The sequence below is a fragment of the Amborella trichopoda genome, chromosome 5 (assembly GCF_054954075.1).
Source record: "Amborella trichopoda isolate Santa Cruz 75 chromosome 5, AtrichopodaSantaCruz75HAP2 v2.0, whole genome shotgun sequence".
Taxonomy (NCBI): Eukaryota; Viridiplantae; Streptophyta; class Magnoliopsida; order Amborellales; family Amborellaceae; genus Amborella; species Amborella trichopoda.
In genome coordinates, this window is record NC_142340.1 from 11,135,159 (window position 1) to 11,149,827 (window position 14,669).

The 14,669-nt window shown below is 33.6% G+C and overlaps 1 protein-coding gene across 13 annotated transcripts in view; it reads left to right on the forward strand.

Annotated features, from left to right (window-relative positions):
• The window catches only part of LOC18443643 (magnesium transporter, putative (DUF803)), a 90,898-nt gene that overhangs the window by 39,667 nt on the left and 36,562 nt on the right, over positions 1-14,669 (forward strand). For 2 of the 13 annotated variants that reach the window (XM_088867473.1, XM_088867472.1), the window contains one exon: positions 13,543-13,726. The exons of 10 other annotated variants lie outside the window; for them this stretch is intronic. In XM_088867473.1, the coding sequence (XP_088723599.1) occupies positions 13,543-13,624 (82 nt within the window). In that variant the 3' untranslated portion in view covers positions 13,625-13,726. Of the gene's footprint in view, positions 1-13,542; positions 13,758-14,669 lie in introns of those variants that run through there. One more of the 13 variants, XM_088867471.1, reaches the window with a different exon arrangement.

The window sequence follows — 14,669 nt, forward strand, 5'->3', positions numbered from 1 at the left end:
TGAAAGGAGGATGAATGTCGGCCGAGCACATCCTTACATTTAGAGCTCTAATTTGAGTGCTTTAGGTGGCATGATAAAGCTTGACGAGAATATGCAAGTATGCTACCTGCTCCACACTTTACTGACTTCATGGGAAGTGTTTACTGCAACCCTCACTGCACAGGAGAGCACGCTAAAGCTGGATGAGGTCATCGCCAAGCTCAAAGCATAAGAAGACATGGGCATGGGAAAGAATAAGAATAAAAAAGATGAAAATCAAACGGGGGGCATTGGGTCTAAGAAAATAGTCTTAAAGAATACCAAGTGTTATAACTGCAACAAGTATGGGTACGATATCTAAGATATTGCAGCACCAAAGAATGCGAATCTTGAGGATGATAGGGAGCATGCTTGTGTGGTCGTTGAGACTATGCTAGCTGATCCTAAAGAGGGATTGTGGTGTTTTGGCTCGGGATTCACTACCCACGTGTCTAATGCCAAGGATGGTTTTAGAAATTTTAAGACTGTTGGCCCAGGGGACCACCATGTCTTCGTGGGTAGAAATCAGAAGAAAAAATACTGTGCATTAGTGATTATGTCCTTCTGTTAGAAAATGGAAAGAGCATGGTCCTAAAGTGAAACCCTTTGTGTCCTTCTTCAGATGGTTACTGTTAGATACAGTAATTGGTTAGGTGAATCATCACAAAAGAATAGTGTTTTTACTATTCGATGCTGTTCCTATGGATTGGTGTGCTGAATAGTGTTTGCAGTCGATCGTCCATCTCATGATCATTCGGTAAGTCTCACTTGTATAGTGGTCTTTCAAAGGGTGAATAAAAGAATATTCCTTCTTTTGAATAGTTTTATGCAAAAACTCGTGGCTTTTTGCATTCGTTGCAAGGTAGACCCTTTTTTCTTTTTTAGCATTTATTGCAAGGTAGATCTTTTTTGTTTTTTAGCTTTTTGCATTTGTAATTTAGCATTCATTGCAAGTTTGACTACATGCATATGCATATATATTATTAAAGAAAATCTTTGCATATTGTCTTCTTTATCCGAAATGTACTGATTTAGTCTTATCCCGAGTCTCATCTTGCTGATGTGTGTCAGTCTTCCATCATATTTTATATATTGGCTTCGGCTACACTGTCGAAGCTTAAGCTTGACACTGGACTATTTGGTCCTTCTGGTTCATCAAAAGGAATTAGATATTGTGGGATGTCCAATTGGTGTTTTATACAATTGTCCAAGAACTCTCGGACTTCAGCCAATTGTTGTTTAGTTCTTTTGAAGGATGCTTCAAAATTTGTTATGAACAACCTTCTACCGTCCGTAACACTGAACCAACTTTCATCATTTTCAAGTAAATTTTTGGTCTGTTGAGCTTCATTTTTTATGATCTCAAGGTTTTTTGAACAGTAGTTTTCTGTATCAAAAAGTATTTTATCGGCTTAGCCCCAATTTGTCGAGCAAAAAGAGAAATCAATATCTGTGGCATTTCTCAAAAGCCAAATCTGATAGGGTTTAAAAAACCTTTCTTGGCTATTCCAGCGTATTGAACTGTAAATTTTTAAATTAATATAATTATGGAACTTCCAGTTTTTGGTAGTTTCATAAATCATAGTTTTGATCATCATTGGAAAATTTTTAAGTTTTATCGGTTCTTGATGATTAAAAATGATTTTATCCATAAGTCCCCATTCGATTGGTTCAATTTCCCAATCGTCATGATTAAGGAAAAAATACAATTTTTGGGTTTTTGTTGGATTCATAAATAAGATTACCGTTATACTTGGTTAGTATTCTGGTAATATTTCTTTCAGGCTTGTTTAGCCTATTTTCAATATGCTCATGAAAAACTTCATATGGGAGTTCTAGTTTTAGTTTTTCATAAAGGCAAATTCTTCTAATTCTTTCAAAAATAGGGTCTTTGGATTGACTAACAAAGTGTTCTAAAATTTTTAAAAAATTATTTATCTTTTCATAAGAAAATTTTGTTTCCCATTCCATTGGTTTAATAATTTGAAAAGACAGGTTTTGCAGATCCTTGGTTTTAACTGATTGTTTTGTTAACAATTCAGAAAATTTTCCCATGTTTTTTCTAAATTGTCTTATTTTGTGAAATACGGGATTCCATAGAGCATTTAATTCATGATAGTACTTAGAAGTGATATTTGGGTTTCTGTAAAAATCAGCAACTTGTTTAGTTTGGGATAAGCATAATTGCTCTTGTAATCTCAAAATATCTTTAAAAGATAACCGTTGAGTATCTGAGATTGAGCAAAATGTTGATGTGGCTGAGAGGCTTGTCTAGGCTCTCTAAACTGAATGTTCCCTGGTCTAGGGATCCCTTCGTAAAGTTTTTCCTTTTTCTTAGGAGGTAGTAAGGGTTGTTTACCCTATCTCCCATAGTTCCTTGTTTAGGGACTTTCCTTGCTAAGAAAATCAGCAATTACATTGTTAATACCTTTAATATGTTCAATTTCAAAGGCATATTGACATATAAAATTGTACCATCTGATTCTCCTGGGATTTTCTTCTCCTTTTTTATTTTTAAGAAAATCTTTTACTGAGTGATTATCGGTTCTAATAAGAAATTTTTCCGGAGCAAGAAAAATATGAAATCTTTTTAAGCCATTTTTTATGGCAAGAAGCTCTTTTTCGTAGGTAATATAGTTAATCTCACTTGTTTTAAATTTTCCAGAATTGTAACCATAGATTAATTCTTTATTATCTACACATGCTTTTAAAACCGCTCCCCAATGTTTATCACTAGCATCAGCTTCAAGTACAAGTTTTTCTCCATCTTTTGGAAAACAAACTGTAGGAATGTTTAATAAATCAACTTTTATTTGTTTAATAATTGCTGAGTCTTTTTGACACCAAAAGAATTGTTTATTCTTTTTTAATTTTTCCAATAAAGGTTTTTCTTTTTTGGATAAATCTTTTATAAAGTTTCTTCGATAATTAAGTAAACCAATAAAACTTTGAAGATGTTTTTTGTCTTTTAAATCTTCAGGAAAATTCTTGATCTTGGAAATAATATGTTCTTGAAGTTTTATTCCAGTTTGGTCTAAAACAATTCCTAAAAAATCAATAGAAGTTTTTTCTATTTTCATTTTCTTTGAGCTAAGGATAATTCCATTTTCTATGAATTTATCACATATTATTTTTAAATGTTTATTGTGGACTTTTTTTGTTTTAGGGAAGAGCAAAATATCATCAATGTAAACAACACAGAAATCTTTAGAATCAGAAAAAATGTTGTCAATCCATCTTTGGAAAATCTGTGGTGCATGGCATAATCGAAAAGGCATAACAGTCCATTGATAGTGTCCATAAGGGACACTAAATGCTGTTAATGGTTTGGATTCTTTGGTTAGTTTGATTTGCCAGAAACCAGATTTGCAATCAAACTTACTGAAGTATTTTACATGTTTAGTTTGTCTAACTAACACATCTTTCTTGGAGTAAAGTAACCATCAAGTTCTAAATTTTGGTTTAGTCGTTTGTAGTTAATGACCATTCTAGCTTTTCCTCTTTTTATTTCATTGTGGTTTCTAACCATGAATGCCGGACTAGAATGTGGACTAGTTATAGGTTCAATTAATCCTTTTTCTAAGAGATCTTTTATTTGCTCTGAAAAATCGTCTATATCTTGTTTAGTATAAACCAATGGTTTAAAAAACGGATCAGTGACTCGGATCGGGCTTCCAAAAAACCGATCCGGATCGGCGAATCGGCGATCCGGATCGAGAATCGGGTGAATCGGTCAGAATAAAGCTTAAAAAAAATCCGAAAAAATTATAAAAAATTCATTATAAATATTGTTTTTTAGGAATTCAATAAGAAATGAGGGTACTCCATTAAGAATTTTCATGTTTTTGAATGAATATGCGAATATTGATATGTTCTTTCCCTGCATGAACCGCCATTCAGCATTTAATTTACATTACACAAAAGGATAAACATATAATTATCATGGAATAAGTATATCAACATACTTGGATTACAATAAAGCATAAAATTAGTAACATATGATCTAAAAATAAAATGATAGACGACGTTATTGTTCTTCTTGGTCACGCTGGTGCCATTGATTGAATTCTTTTAACAATTCATTGATTCGATTTAAAAACAAATCATCGATATTAGCAGGCGTCTGACTATTCCCAAATCCCTGAGTGTTAGTGTTTTGTTGTGTTCCCAATCTAAAATCCCCGAAGATTGTCCATCTTTCATGCTCGCCTGCACTGTCGTGCTCATTCCTACACTGTTGCTGTTGGGACTCAATATGTGAATAATATGGCTAGGATAGGGTGGCCTCAGAATCATCATCTCTCTCATTTTCTCTTTGAATAATATGGATTAAAAAAAAAATAACAAATTTTCAAAAAAATCGATCATGGATTAAAAAAAAAAAATCACAAATTTTCAAAAAATTCTATCATGGATTACAAAAAAAATTCGATCATGGATTAAAAAAAAAAATCACAAATTTTCAAAAAATTCTATCATGGATTACAAAAAAAAATTCGATCATGGATTACATTAAATTCGATCATGGATTACATAAAATTCGATTATGGATTACAAAAAAAAGACAAACAAAAAAAAACAAAAAATTCAATCGTGGATTACAAAAAAAGAAAAAAACAATTCGATCATGGATTACAAAAAATTCAATCATAGATTACGAAAAACTCTATCATGGGTTACAAAAAAAGCAAAAAACAAAAAATTCGATCATGGATTAGAAAAAAAAAAACAAACATTTCGATCATGGATTACAAAAAAAAAACAAACATTTCGATCATGTATTACAGAACATTCGATCATGGATTACAAAAATTCTATCATGGGTTACAAAAAAAAAACAAAAACAAAAAATTCGATCATGGATTACAAAAAAATCGATCAAGTATTACAAAAAAATCTATCATGAATTACAAAAAAAAAAAAAAAAAAAAGTATTCCGTACGGGACTCGCCGATTCACTGTACGGACTCGTCGATTCCGTACAGTGAATCGGCGAGTCACTGTACAAAATCGTCCGGTTTTCTCTAGAACCGGACGATTCCCTTTTTTTTCGACGATTCGATCCGTCCATGGCGATTCCCGAGTCGAACCGGGCGAGTCTGGTTTGACTCGGCATTTTTTAAACACTGGTATAAACCATTGGTTTTACTCTAATAATCCTATTAGGGTCACTGAGCTTAAATTACAGTAACCAGGTTTTACTGGCCATAATTTTAAGGGGTCTTCACTAAAATTCTTTTCTAGAATTTTATAGATCCAATGTGAAGTATTTAAATTAAAAATTGTAGTCGTACTTTCGCCACGCTGTAGCGGCGTAAATCCTTTTTCACAACGATACTTATGTTTTACAAGTATGTCGATCATAATTTTTGTTGAATTATTAGTTAGAGTGATAGTTTTAGGGCTAACTTCCATAGGCAAATATTCATGCAAAAAATTATTTCTTAGAATTATATCTCCATGCATATATGGAAAACATAAGATTTTAAGAATAATAAACTTATGATTTCCAAGCCATATTGGAACATTTTTGGCTTTTAAATCAATTTGGGTGTCTTCACCAGTTATTCCTTTAGCAAGAATAGGGTTTCTCATATTTATCCATTTGTCTAATGGTATTGCATTAGGTCGACAAGCACTAGTAGTAGCTCTTGTATCAATTAGTGAATCTAGCTGATAAGGTTTGTATCCTTTGAAATTAAATTGTGCTAAGACATAAGTGTATCTTCTTTTATTTTGATTATTAAAGAAGATTATGTTTTCGTTTCCAATACTCATATTTGAAATTACCAAAGCTTTTTGTTCTTCTTGTAAAGCTGGAAGAATTGGTATTTCAAAACCTCTAAATGCAAAAATATTTTCCTGTGTTTCAGGAATTTCAGGTTCTTCAAGTTCTTTTAATTTTAACCTTTCATCTAGTCTAGATAATTGGCCTCTATCTACCGAGTTTCTTGGTTTAAATCTAGAATCAGTGATATAAAGATTTTTACCACTTGCTTGAAAATTTATTGGTTCATAATTCTTTTTATGTTCAGTAAAATTTTTAACAAGCCAATCGTTAGGTATTTCCGGATCTTTCCAGTTTAGAAGTCTGGGTTGAATTTCATTATCAAAGGTTGGTTCGAACACTTCAACAAATTTTCTATCGTAATCCTTGGTTGATGTTTGGGTTAAACTTGTCAACTCATGGATAGTTTTCCATTCAATAGAAAGGTCGATACTATTTGATTTCATCCCGATATTTTTGGTTTGAATTATAAGTTTGACCGTATCCTGAATATTAGGGTCGTTGACGAAAATAAAATAATTTGGTTTTAACTTAAACCAAACTATTCCATTAACAAGGTTAGATTGAACTCCACCTATTAATGCTTTAATTGGGTCATTAAAACTTTTGTCTAACATTATGACCAATTGTTGTATCTATACCTTGTCGAAATAATGATTTTATTTCAACTTGTATTACCCCAATATGAATATATCTTATATTTGGAAATTTGTCTTAGTTTCTTAATTTTTGTTTTGTCAAAATAGAAATATCACAAGTTCCATCTTCTGATGCTTTAGCGGTAGTATTACCACTAAATTGCTCAAAATGTCTAGCATACCCAAATTTGAACTTAGAGATTTTGTATATCTCGTCCTTTTTTACTATTTTTAGCTTGTCTAGCTTATCTTCGTCGATTGAGACTTCTTCCTTTATGACATGTCCTAATTTAATAGTTTCAAGATCTTCTTGAACATTTTCGAAAATTTATTTATTAGATGATGTGTTAAGCATGAAATATTCTTCTTCAGAAGATTCCCCCTCTTCTTCTATTTCATAGAGAATGGATTCTGTTTCAGAGAGATCTTCTCCAAAACAAATTTCAAAATTATTTTCTTCCAAAAACTTAATCATTTTTTTGGTGTTTTGGTTTTTTTTAGGACAATTGGGTGCAATATGTCCTTCATTACAAATATAACATCTAAAACCTTTTTTTGGTGTAAATCTTTTGTTATATTTCTTAACAGCATCTTTGTTCTTTTTGAACAATTGGTTGCGGAACACCAAAAAATGGGTACTTGGATTACTAATATGATGGATTCTTACAATGACTTTTACATAAAGAAAAAGACTAAATACAAGGGTTTATAAACTACTGGGAAGTAGTTCTCATAAAACAATAATGCAAAGAGAGAGAGAGAAAGAGAGAGAGAGAGAGAGAGCTAGAATGAGACTCCGGTCTCTTACTGAGAGGGGTATGCTCTATTTATCGGTGAAGAGCTTGATCCGGACTTCAAATAAAAGTTTCAATCCGCCAAGGTGATAGCCTTTGCAGATAATTCGATACTTCTTCAGATGGTTACAAAAGGTAAATAATTTTCTAAAATTTCAGAACACCTGAATAGCCAATCTAGAGATCCTATTTTTGAAAGAATTAAAAGAATTTGCCTCTATGAAAAACTAAAACTAGAACTCCTGTATGACGTTTTTCATGAGCATAGTGAAAATAGGCTAAACAAGCCTGACAGAAATATTACCAGAATACTAACCAAGTATGATGGTAATCTTATTTATGAATCCAACAAAAGCCCAAAAATTGTATTTTTTCTTAATCATGACGATTGGGAAATTTAACCAATCGAATGGGGACTTGTGGATAAAATCATTTTTAACCATCAAGATTCGATAAAATTTAAAAATTTTCCAATGATGATCAAAACTTTGATTTATAGAACTACCAAAACCTGAAAGTTTCATAATTATATTACTTTAAACATTTACAGTTCAATAGGTTGGACTAGCCGAGAAAGATTTTTTCAACCCTATCAGATTTGGCTTTTGGGAAATGCTACAGATATTGATTTCCCTTTTTGCTCGACAAACTGGGACAAAGCCTATAAAATACTTTTTGATACAGAAAACTACTGTTAAAAAAACCTTGAGATCATAAAAAATGAAGCTCAACAGGCAAAAAATTTACTTGAAAATGATGAAAGTTCGTTCAGTGTTACGGACGGTAGACGGCTGTTCATAACAAATTTTGAAGTATCCTACAAAAAACTAAGCAACAGTTGGCTGAAGTCCAAGAGTTCCTGGACAATTGTATAAAATACCAACTGGACGTCCCACAATGTCTAATTCCTTTTGATGAACCAGAAGGACCAAATAGTCCAGTGCCAAGCTTCAGCTTCGCAGTGTAGCCGAAGCCAATATACAAAATATGATGGAAGACATACACGTCAGCAAGATGGTACCTGGGATAAGAGTAAACCAGTACATTCCGGATAAAGAAGACAATATGCAAAGATTTTCTTTTATACATATATGCGCATGCATGTAGTGAACCTTGCAGTGAATGCTAAATACAATTGCAAAAAGCTAGAAAAGCAAAAAAGGTTTACCTTGCAATGAATGCTAAAAAGCAAAAAAGGTCTACCTTGCAATGAATACAAAAAGCCATGAGTTTTTGCATAAAACTATTCAAAAGAAGGAATCTTCTTTTGTGCACCCTCTGAAAGACCACTATATAACTGAGACTTACCGAATGATCATGAGATGGACGATCGACTGCAAACACTATTCAGCACTGGAATCCATAGGAACAATATCAAATAGTAAAAATACTATTCTTTTGTGATGATTTACCTGACCAATTACTGAAGCCAACAGTAACCATCTGAAGAAGCATCGAATTATCTGCGAAGGCCATCACCTTAGTGGAACTGAAACTTTTATTTGAAGTCCGGATCAAGCTCTTCGCCTATAAATAGAGAATATCCCTGTCAATTAGAGACCGGAGTCTCATTCTAGCTCTCTTTCTGTATCCTTGCATTATTGCTTTATGAGAACCACTTCTCAATAGTTTGTAAACCCCTGTATTTAAGTCTTTCTCTTTATGTAAAAGTCATTGTAAGAATCCATCTTATTAGTAATCCAAGTACCCGTTTTTTGGTGTTCCGCAACCGATTGGTATCAGAGCCAGGGGGGGAGGTAATGATATTTTTAATTGTATATTTTAATTAAGTTATTCTTGTTATGCTTTTATTTCTGTAATGTTTAAGTATGCTTTGCAACTACGTCTAACGACGAACTCTCGCATCATAAATTATGCACTAAAATTTTTCTTTATGATAATATTACTCATTTAATTTTATTTTCAGAAAATTTTATTTTTCTATTAGAGACTATCTGCTTCAGTCTTTGCTCTCCTGAAATTCCATACACTTGACTGATTAGTAGCTTTGGGGTTTGTCGTTTTGCCCTGCATGGCGTGTGAGCATTGGATGCATTGGAAATGTAATAATCATTGGTCAAGAGGCCTTAGGGGCCACAGTTGAGTCTTAGATGGCAGATACTCCCTGCACCGGAGATGAAATATTAGGAAAAAAAAGTTATTTCAAGCATATTTATCATATAGATAAAAAATTTGAAAATAATTTACGTAGAATTAGTTATGGCATAAATGCATTAATAAACTTAACAAATAGCTGGTTTAGCAAAACCCATGCTATAAAAAAATGTAGATCAAAACATGATCTTACAAAAATTAGAAAATATAGATAGAAATATTTCAGAACTAGGAAAAATTACTGAGTTAGATCTAGATCCAGAACAAAGGATTTATTAATCGAAGTAAAAAATCTAAAAAATATACAGATAAAATCAGAACTTATTTCTTTTCCAGAACTCCATTATGGCACAGAAATGCTAACTCTGGAAAATAGGAAAGATTTTGAAAAATATAACTCTATCAAGGAATATCTGGAATACTGGAAAACCTGTATATTAAAGAACCAAATATTTTAGAAAGAGAAAAATTACAAAAAATGATGCACGAACTTTTTTCGAGCAACGAAAAACTCTTGACAAATTTTAATTATGAACTTATCATTCTTTGAAAGAAAGTGATGAGACTGTTGAAATTGCTTCAGGCAATTTTACAGAAACTGTTGACCCAGAAGAAACAACTTCTGATTCAAGCAGTGAATCTGATTTAGAAAATATCGATTCAAAAGGAAAAAGGAAGGTCGAAGATCCAGATCCACTGGAATTAGACCCTGAAACAAAATCATACACTAGCCATGAATTTTTAAGAAAATTGGTTGAAGTTCAATTCGCAACATTTTGAGATTCATCTTCAACAGATCCTATAAAACAAGAAATTTTAACAAAAAATACGAACAAAAATTCAGTTGAATGTTGGGGTACTTATCTAGATCTGACAAATATCCCATATAATGAATATGAGCAAGCAATCGATGATTGGGCTCAGTCTATGGCTGTAATAATATTACAGAAAAAAGGCGAATGGAATAATGAAATTTTTTTAAATTATATTTGCACAACCTTGCAAGGTGATGCATTAAGATTTATAAAAAAATGGCAACAAAATACATTAGGCCCACGAAAACAAGCTGAAATTATAAAAAATCCACTTTTTGAAAATGTACTATCCGATTTTACAAAACTCCTAAAACATGAATTTATCGGATATCAAAGCATTGCTAGTCAACAAGATGATGCAACTTATTCACTGACAAAGATAAAACTTTGCAAAATTAGTGAATTTTAAACTTTTGCGAAATTATTTCAAGGATACTTTCATGAAGTGAAAGAATATGATTCAGAATTTTGGAAGGGTTAGTTTTTTCATAAACTACCTCCACCTTGGTTGGACTTATGTAATTCTACATATAAGCCATATGTAGAATCATTTAAAGGCACACAACATGATTGCTTTTGTTCTTAGAACTATGATGGAACATTGCCTCACTTCTAAGGCAACAAAACAAATTAAAAACCAACTTTCCACAAAATATGTAAGAAAGTCCTAAAAGAGGAATGGGAAGTAAGTTGTAACAGTCCAGAATTGTAACCACAGATTAATTCTTTATTATCTACACATGCTTTTAAAACCGCTCCAAGCTTGAGAAAGTTTGGTTTCAGTCTCTAGGTTGGTTAAGGTAGGATATTTCACCATTTTTGTTGGCAATAAGGTGGAAGTAAAATTAGGCAAAGAATTAGTTATGGATGCTCTTCTTGTAGTTGGTTTCTTTTCAGTTACAATCAAGAATTCTATTTGCCTCTTCTTATGAAGATGCTGATGATGCATACATTGGCCTATGAGATTGGGGCATATAAATTGCAAAAGAATAGGAGCATAAAAGAGAGAAGGATTACTGAAAAGCCTAATGGAGTTTTAACCAAAGGTAGGTGAATCTTGTATTCAAGGAAAACTAGTTAAGAAATCCTTCTTGGCAGTTTAGATGTTGTCCATAACCTATGGATGTGGCTGCTAAGGGCCGCAAGAGGTACTTATTACTTTTATAGATGACCTTTCCCGTTTTGGCAATGTATACCTGTTGAGTGAAATGGCAGAAGCCCTAGACCGTTTCATAGAGTATAAAGCCATGGTAGAGGCCTAAACAAAGCGGAAAATTAATGTCCTTAAAACCCATATGGGTGGCGAATATTCCTCAGTTATTTAAGTTGTTTTGTAGTGAGCATGGTATCACACGAATATACTAGGCCATACACTCCTAAACAAAATGGGATAGCCGAGAGTCAAATAGGACTTTGGTGGAAATGGTAAGGGTTACGATGGGACATGTTAAGCTCTCCCTAGATTTTGGGGGGGCGACAGTTTTAATAGCTGGTTACATTCTTAATTGGACTCCCATGAAAGCTACCCCATTAACTCCTCATGAGATTTTTCACTAATCGTGCTCTTTCCCTTGACCACTAACAATGTGGCGATAGTCAGGCCATGTCCTAATTCCCCTCCAAAGTACGACAAAGTTCGAATCCAAAACCATCGAGTCTATCTTCATATGTTACCCTCATTATGGTAAGGGATACCAGTTCTACGGTCCAGAGACAGGGATTGTCCTAGAGAATAAGAATGCCCACTTCCTTGAGGATGAGTTTCTTGAGGGTCGTGCCACTCATAAGCAAGCAGACTTTTATGAGATGATGAGTGACGCTAGTAAGATCCGGGATCCCAAACCACCACATCCTAGGAGAAGCAACCTTATTAGAAGAAGACCTCAATTTTTACACCTTCCTAGGAGAGTATCCTAAGTGGATAGAGAAGAATCCTTGCATAAACGTTATGCCTATCAAGAATCCATAACTTGTCCAAAAAAGAATCAGTGGGAAGAGGTATTGATTGATGAACTTAACTCAATTAAAATAAAAACATGTTTGGGGCCTAGTAACTCTATCTCATGATGAAAGACCTACAGGTTGCAAGTGGATCTTTTAGAAGAAACTCAATTCAGAAGGGAAGCTAGAAGAGTATAAAGCCAGATTAGTAGCCAAGGGCTTTCCTTAGAAAGATAGAATATGCTATGCTGAGACCTTCTTCCCTGTAGCTAGCATTCCCTCCATCAAGATCCTAATAGCCATAGCAGCACAGTTTAACTTCGAAATCCACCAGATTGATGTAAAACAACCTTTATAAATGGGGAGTTCGAAGAAGAGGTTTATATGAGACAACCAGAGGGCTTCATAGAGAAGAGAACCTGGTGTGAACTTAAGAAATCCCTTTATGGCCTAAAACAAGCATCAAAGTAATGGTACATAAAATTTCAAGAAACCTTGTCAAAAGCTTGTTTTGTGCCTAACCAGGAGGATTATTGCCTATATGTCAAGGTCAATGGGAGTCATATTGAGTTCATCTCCTGGTATGTGGATGACATGCTAATTGCCAATAGTTCTATGACTCTTGTTTGGAAACAAGAACTTTTTTGCAACAACATTTTGATATGAAAGATCTTGGAGAGGCTTCGTATGTTCTAGGATTCAAGCTCACAAAAAATAAAAGAGAGAATTATTCAGTTATCTCAAGAGACATACTGTAAGAAAATATTGAAAAGATTAGAGATGGATAATTGCAGGCCAATATTGACCCCCATTCATAGGATGATAAAATTAAGTCTAGACATGTATCCCACAATACAGAGGAAAAAGAGGCTATGTAGAGAATCCCATATAGAAGTCGTAGGCGAGAACGGATTTATTATTTGCCGTGAGCATGATTAACAGGTTAGAGTAATCCAGGTTTGGTGCACTGAAAAACAACATAAAGAGTTTTGCAATATTTGCAGGGAGCCGTTAATCTCGCGCTCACCTTTGGAGGAGGCTCAGATATTCAAATACAAAAGATATCTAGATGCGGATTATTAGGACGATCCAGACGAGATGAAGTCCACATGTGGGTATATCTTCACACCTGCCCATGGAGTTGTTTCTTGGTCCTCAAGGAAACAAGACGTCCTTGCACTTTCGACTATGGAGTCAAACAATGAGGCTTGTTGTCTTGTAGCAAAAGAAGCCTTCTGGTTAAAGAAGTTCCTAAATTAGCTCAAATTTGATCTTATAAGGTGCTTGTGTATGAGGATCTTGTACGTTAATCAAGCAGTGATTTGTGTGGCTAAAAAGCCATGATTACTCTTACCTGTAAGTGTTCTTACATTCCATGTGGCTAGACAAAATCCTATTCTCTTGGACTAACCTCTTTACTCGTGCTTGTCCAGGTTGTCGCGGGAACCTTTGCCTATTTTTCATCGCAACCGGGTGGTGATGCGGTGCGTCACTTCTGGGGAACACCCTAGCTAACCTTTGCTCATTTCTCACTGTACCTGAGGTCCAATACAATGCGTCGCTTCTGAGGAACGTCCTAGTTACCCTTTACTCATTTCTCACTGTACCTGGCTTCAGGTACAACGCGTCGCTTCTGGGGAACGCTTAGGTACATGATTCATGATAAGTTTTGGCAAAGTTTTACATTGGTTGCCTACCTAACACAACCCAGCCCTTTTACCCCGGCATGGGATGAGTTAAGGAAAAGTTTAAGGTCATCACTCTTCTTAGACCAACAGAAATAGAAAAATTAAAATGCATTAATTTTTCATAAATTATATTTAGATTCACAAGTTATATATTAGGAATATATTTATTTTACTTACAAATATATTTTTTGGAGAAAAGGTTAACTACTTACAAATATATTTTCTCAATTAAATTTGTAGCTCATTTATTTACTCAAGTCTTATCATATAAATGTCCCGTATAAAAATATATCAAAGTTATTTATTTGATCAATATACTGTGAATTTTAAATTAAAGATATTAATAGATTTCACTGAAAACTGGTCCTTCTGTTCTCTTTCCCTACCCCTTCTTATAAATCGAAAAAGAAACTAAAACATAGACACAAAGAGAACAAACATAGCTAGAGATAGATAAGTTTTCGTCCAAAGTTGTTTGACTTGGCCCCACCATTTCCTCGTTAATATGATTATGAAGCCTTTCTATTGAGGACTTTTTTTTTTCTTTTTAATTGGTCAGGATTTAAACATCATTACCCCTCAGAAAGTTATATTGTACAAGGTTTTGCATTACTATTTCTTTCTTTTTTGAGTGACATATAGTTAAGACTTTTTTGTTGATGGATAGATGGATTAATAACTCTTTTCCCTTTCAAAAAATCCAAAATATGATTTTGCAACCTAATCACTCTTTTTCATTGTTATGAATTTAATACTTGTTTCTTCATAAAAGATATATCCAATATGGATATGTATTATACTGACTGATCCCTAAGGGATTTGGATTGTGTTCCCCCAATATGAGAGCAGGATCCACTTGAGACCCAGCTTCG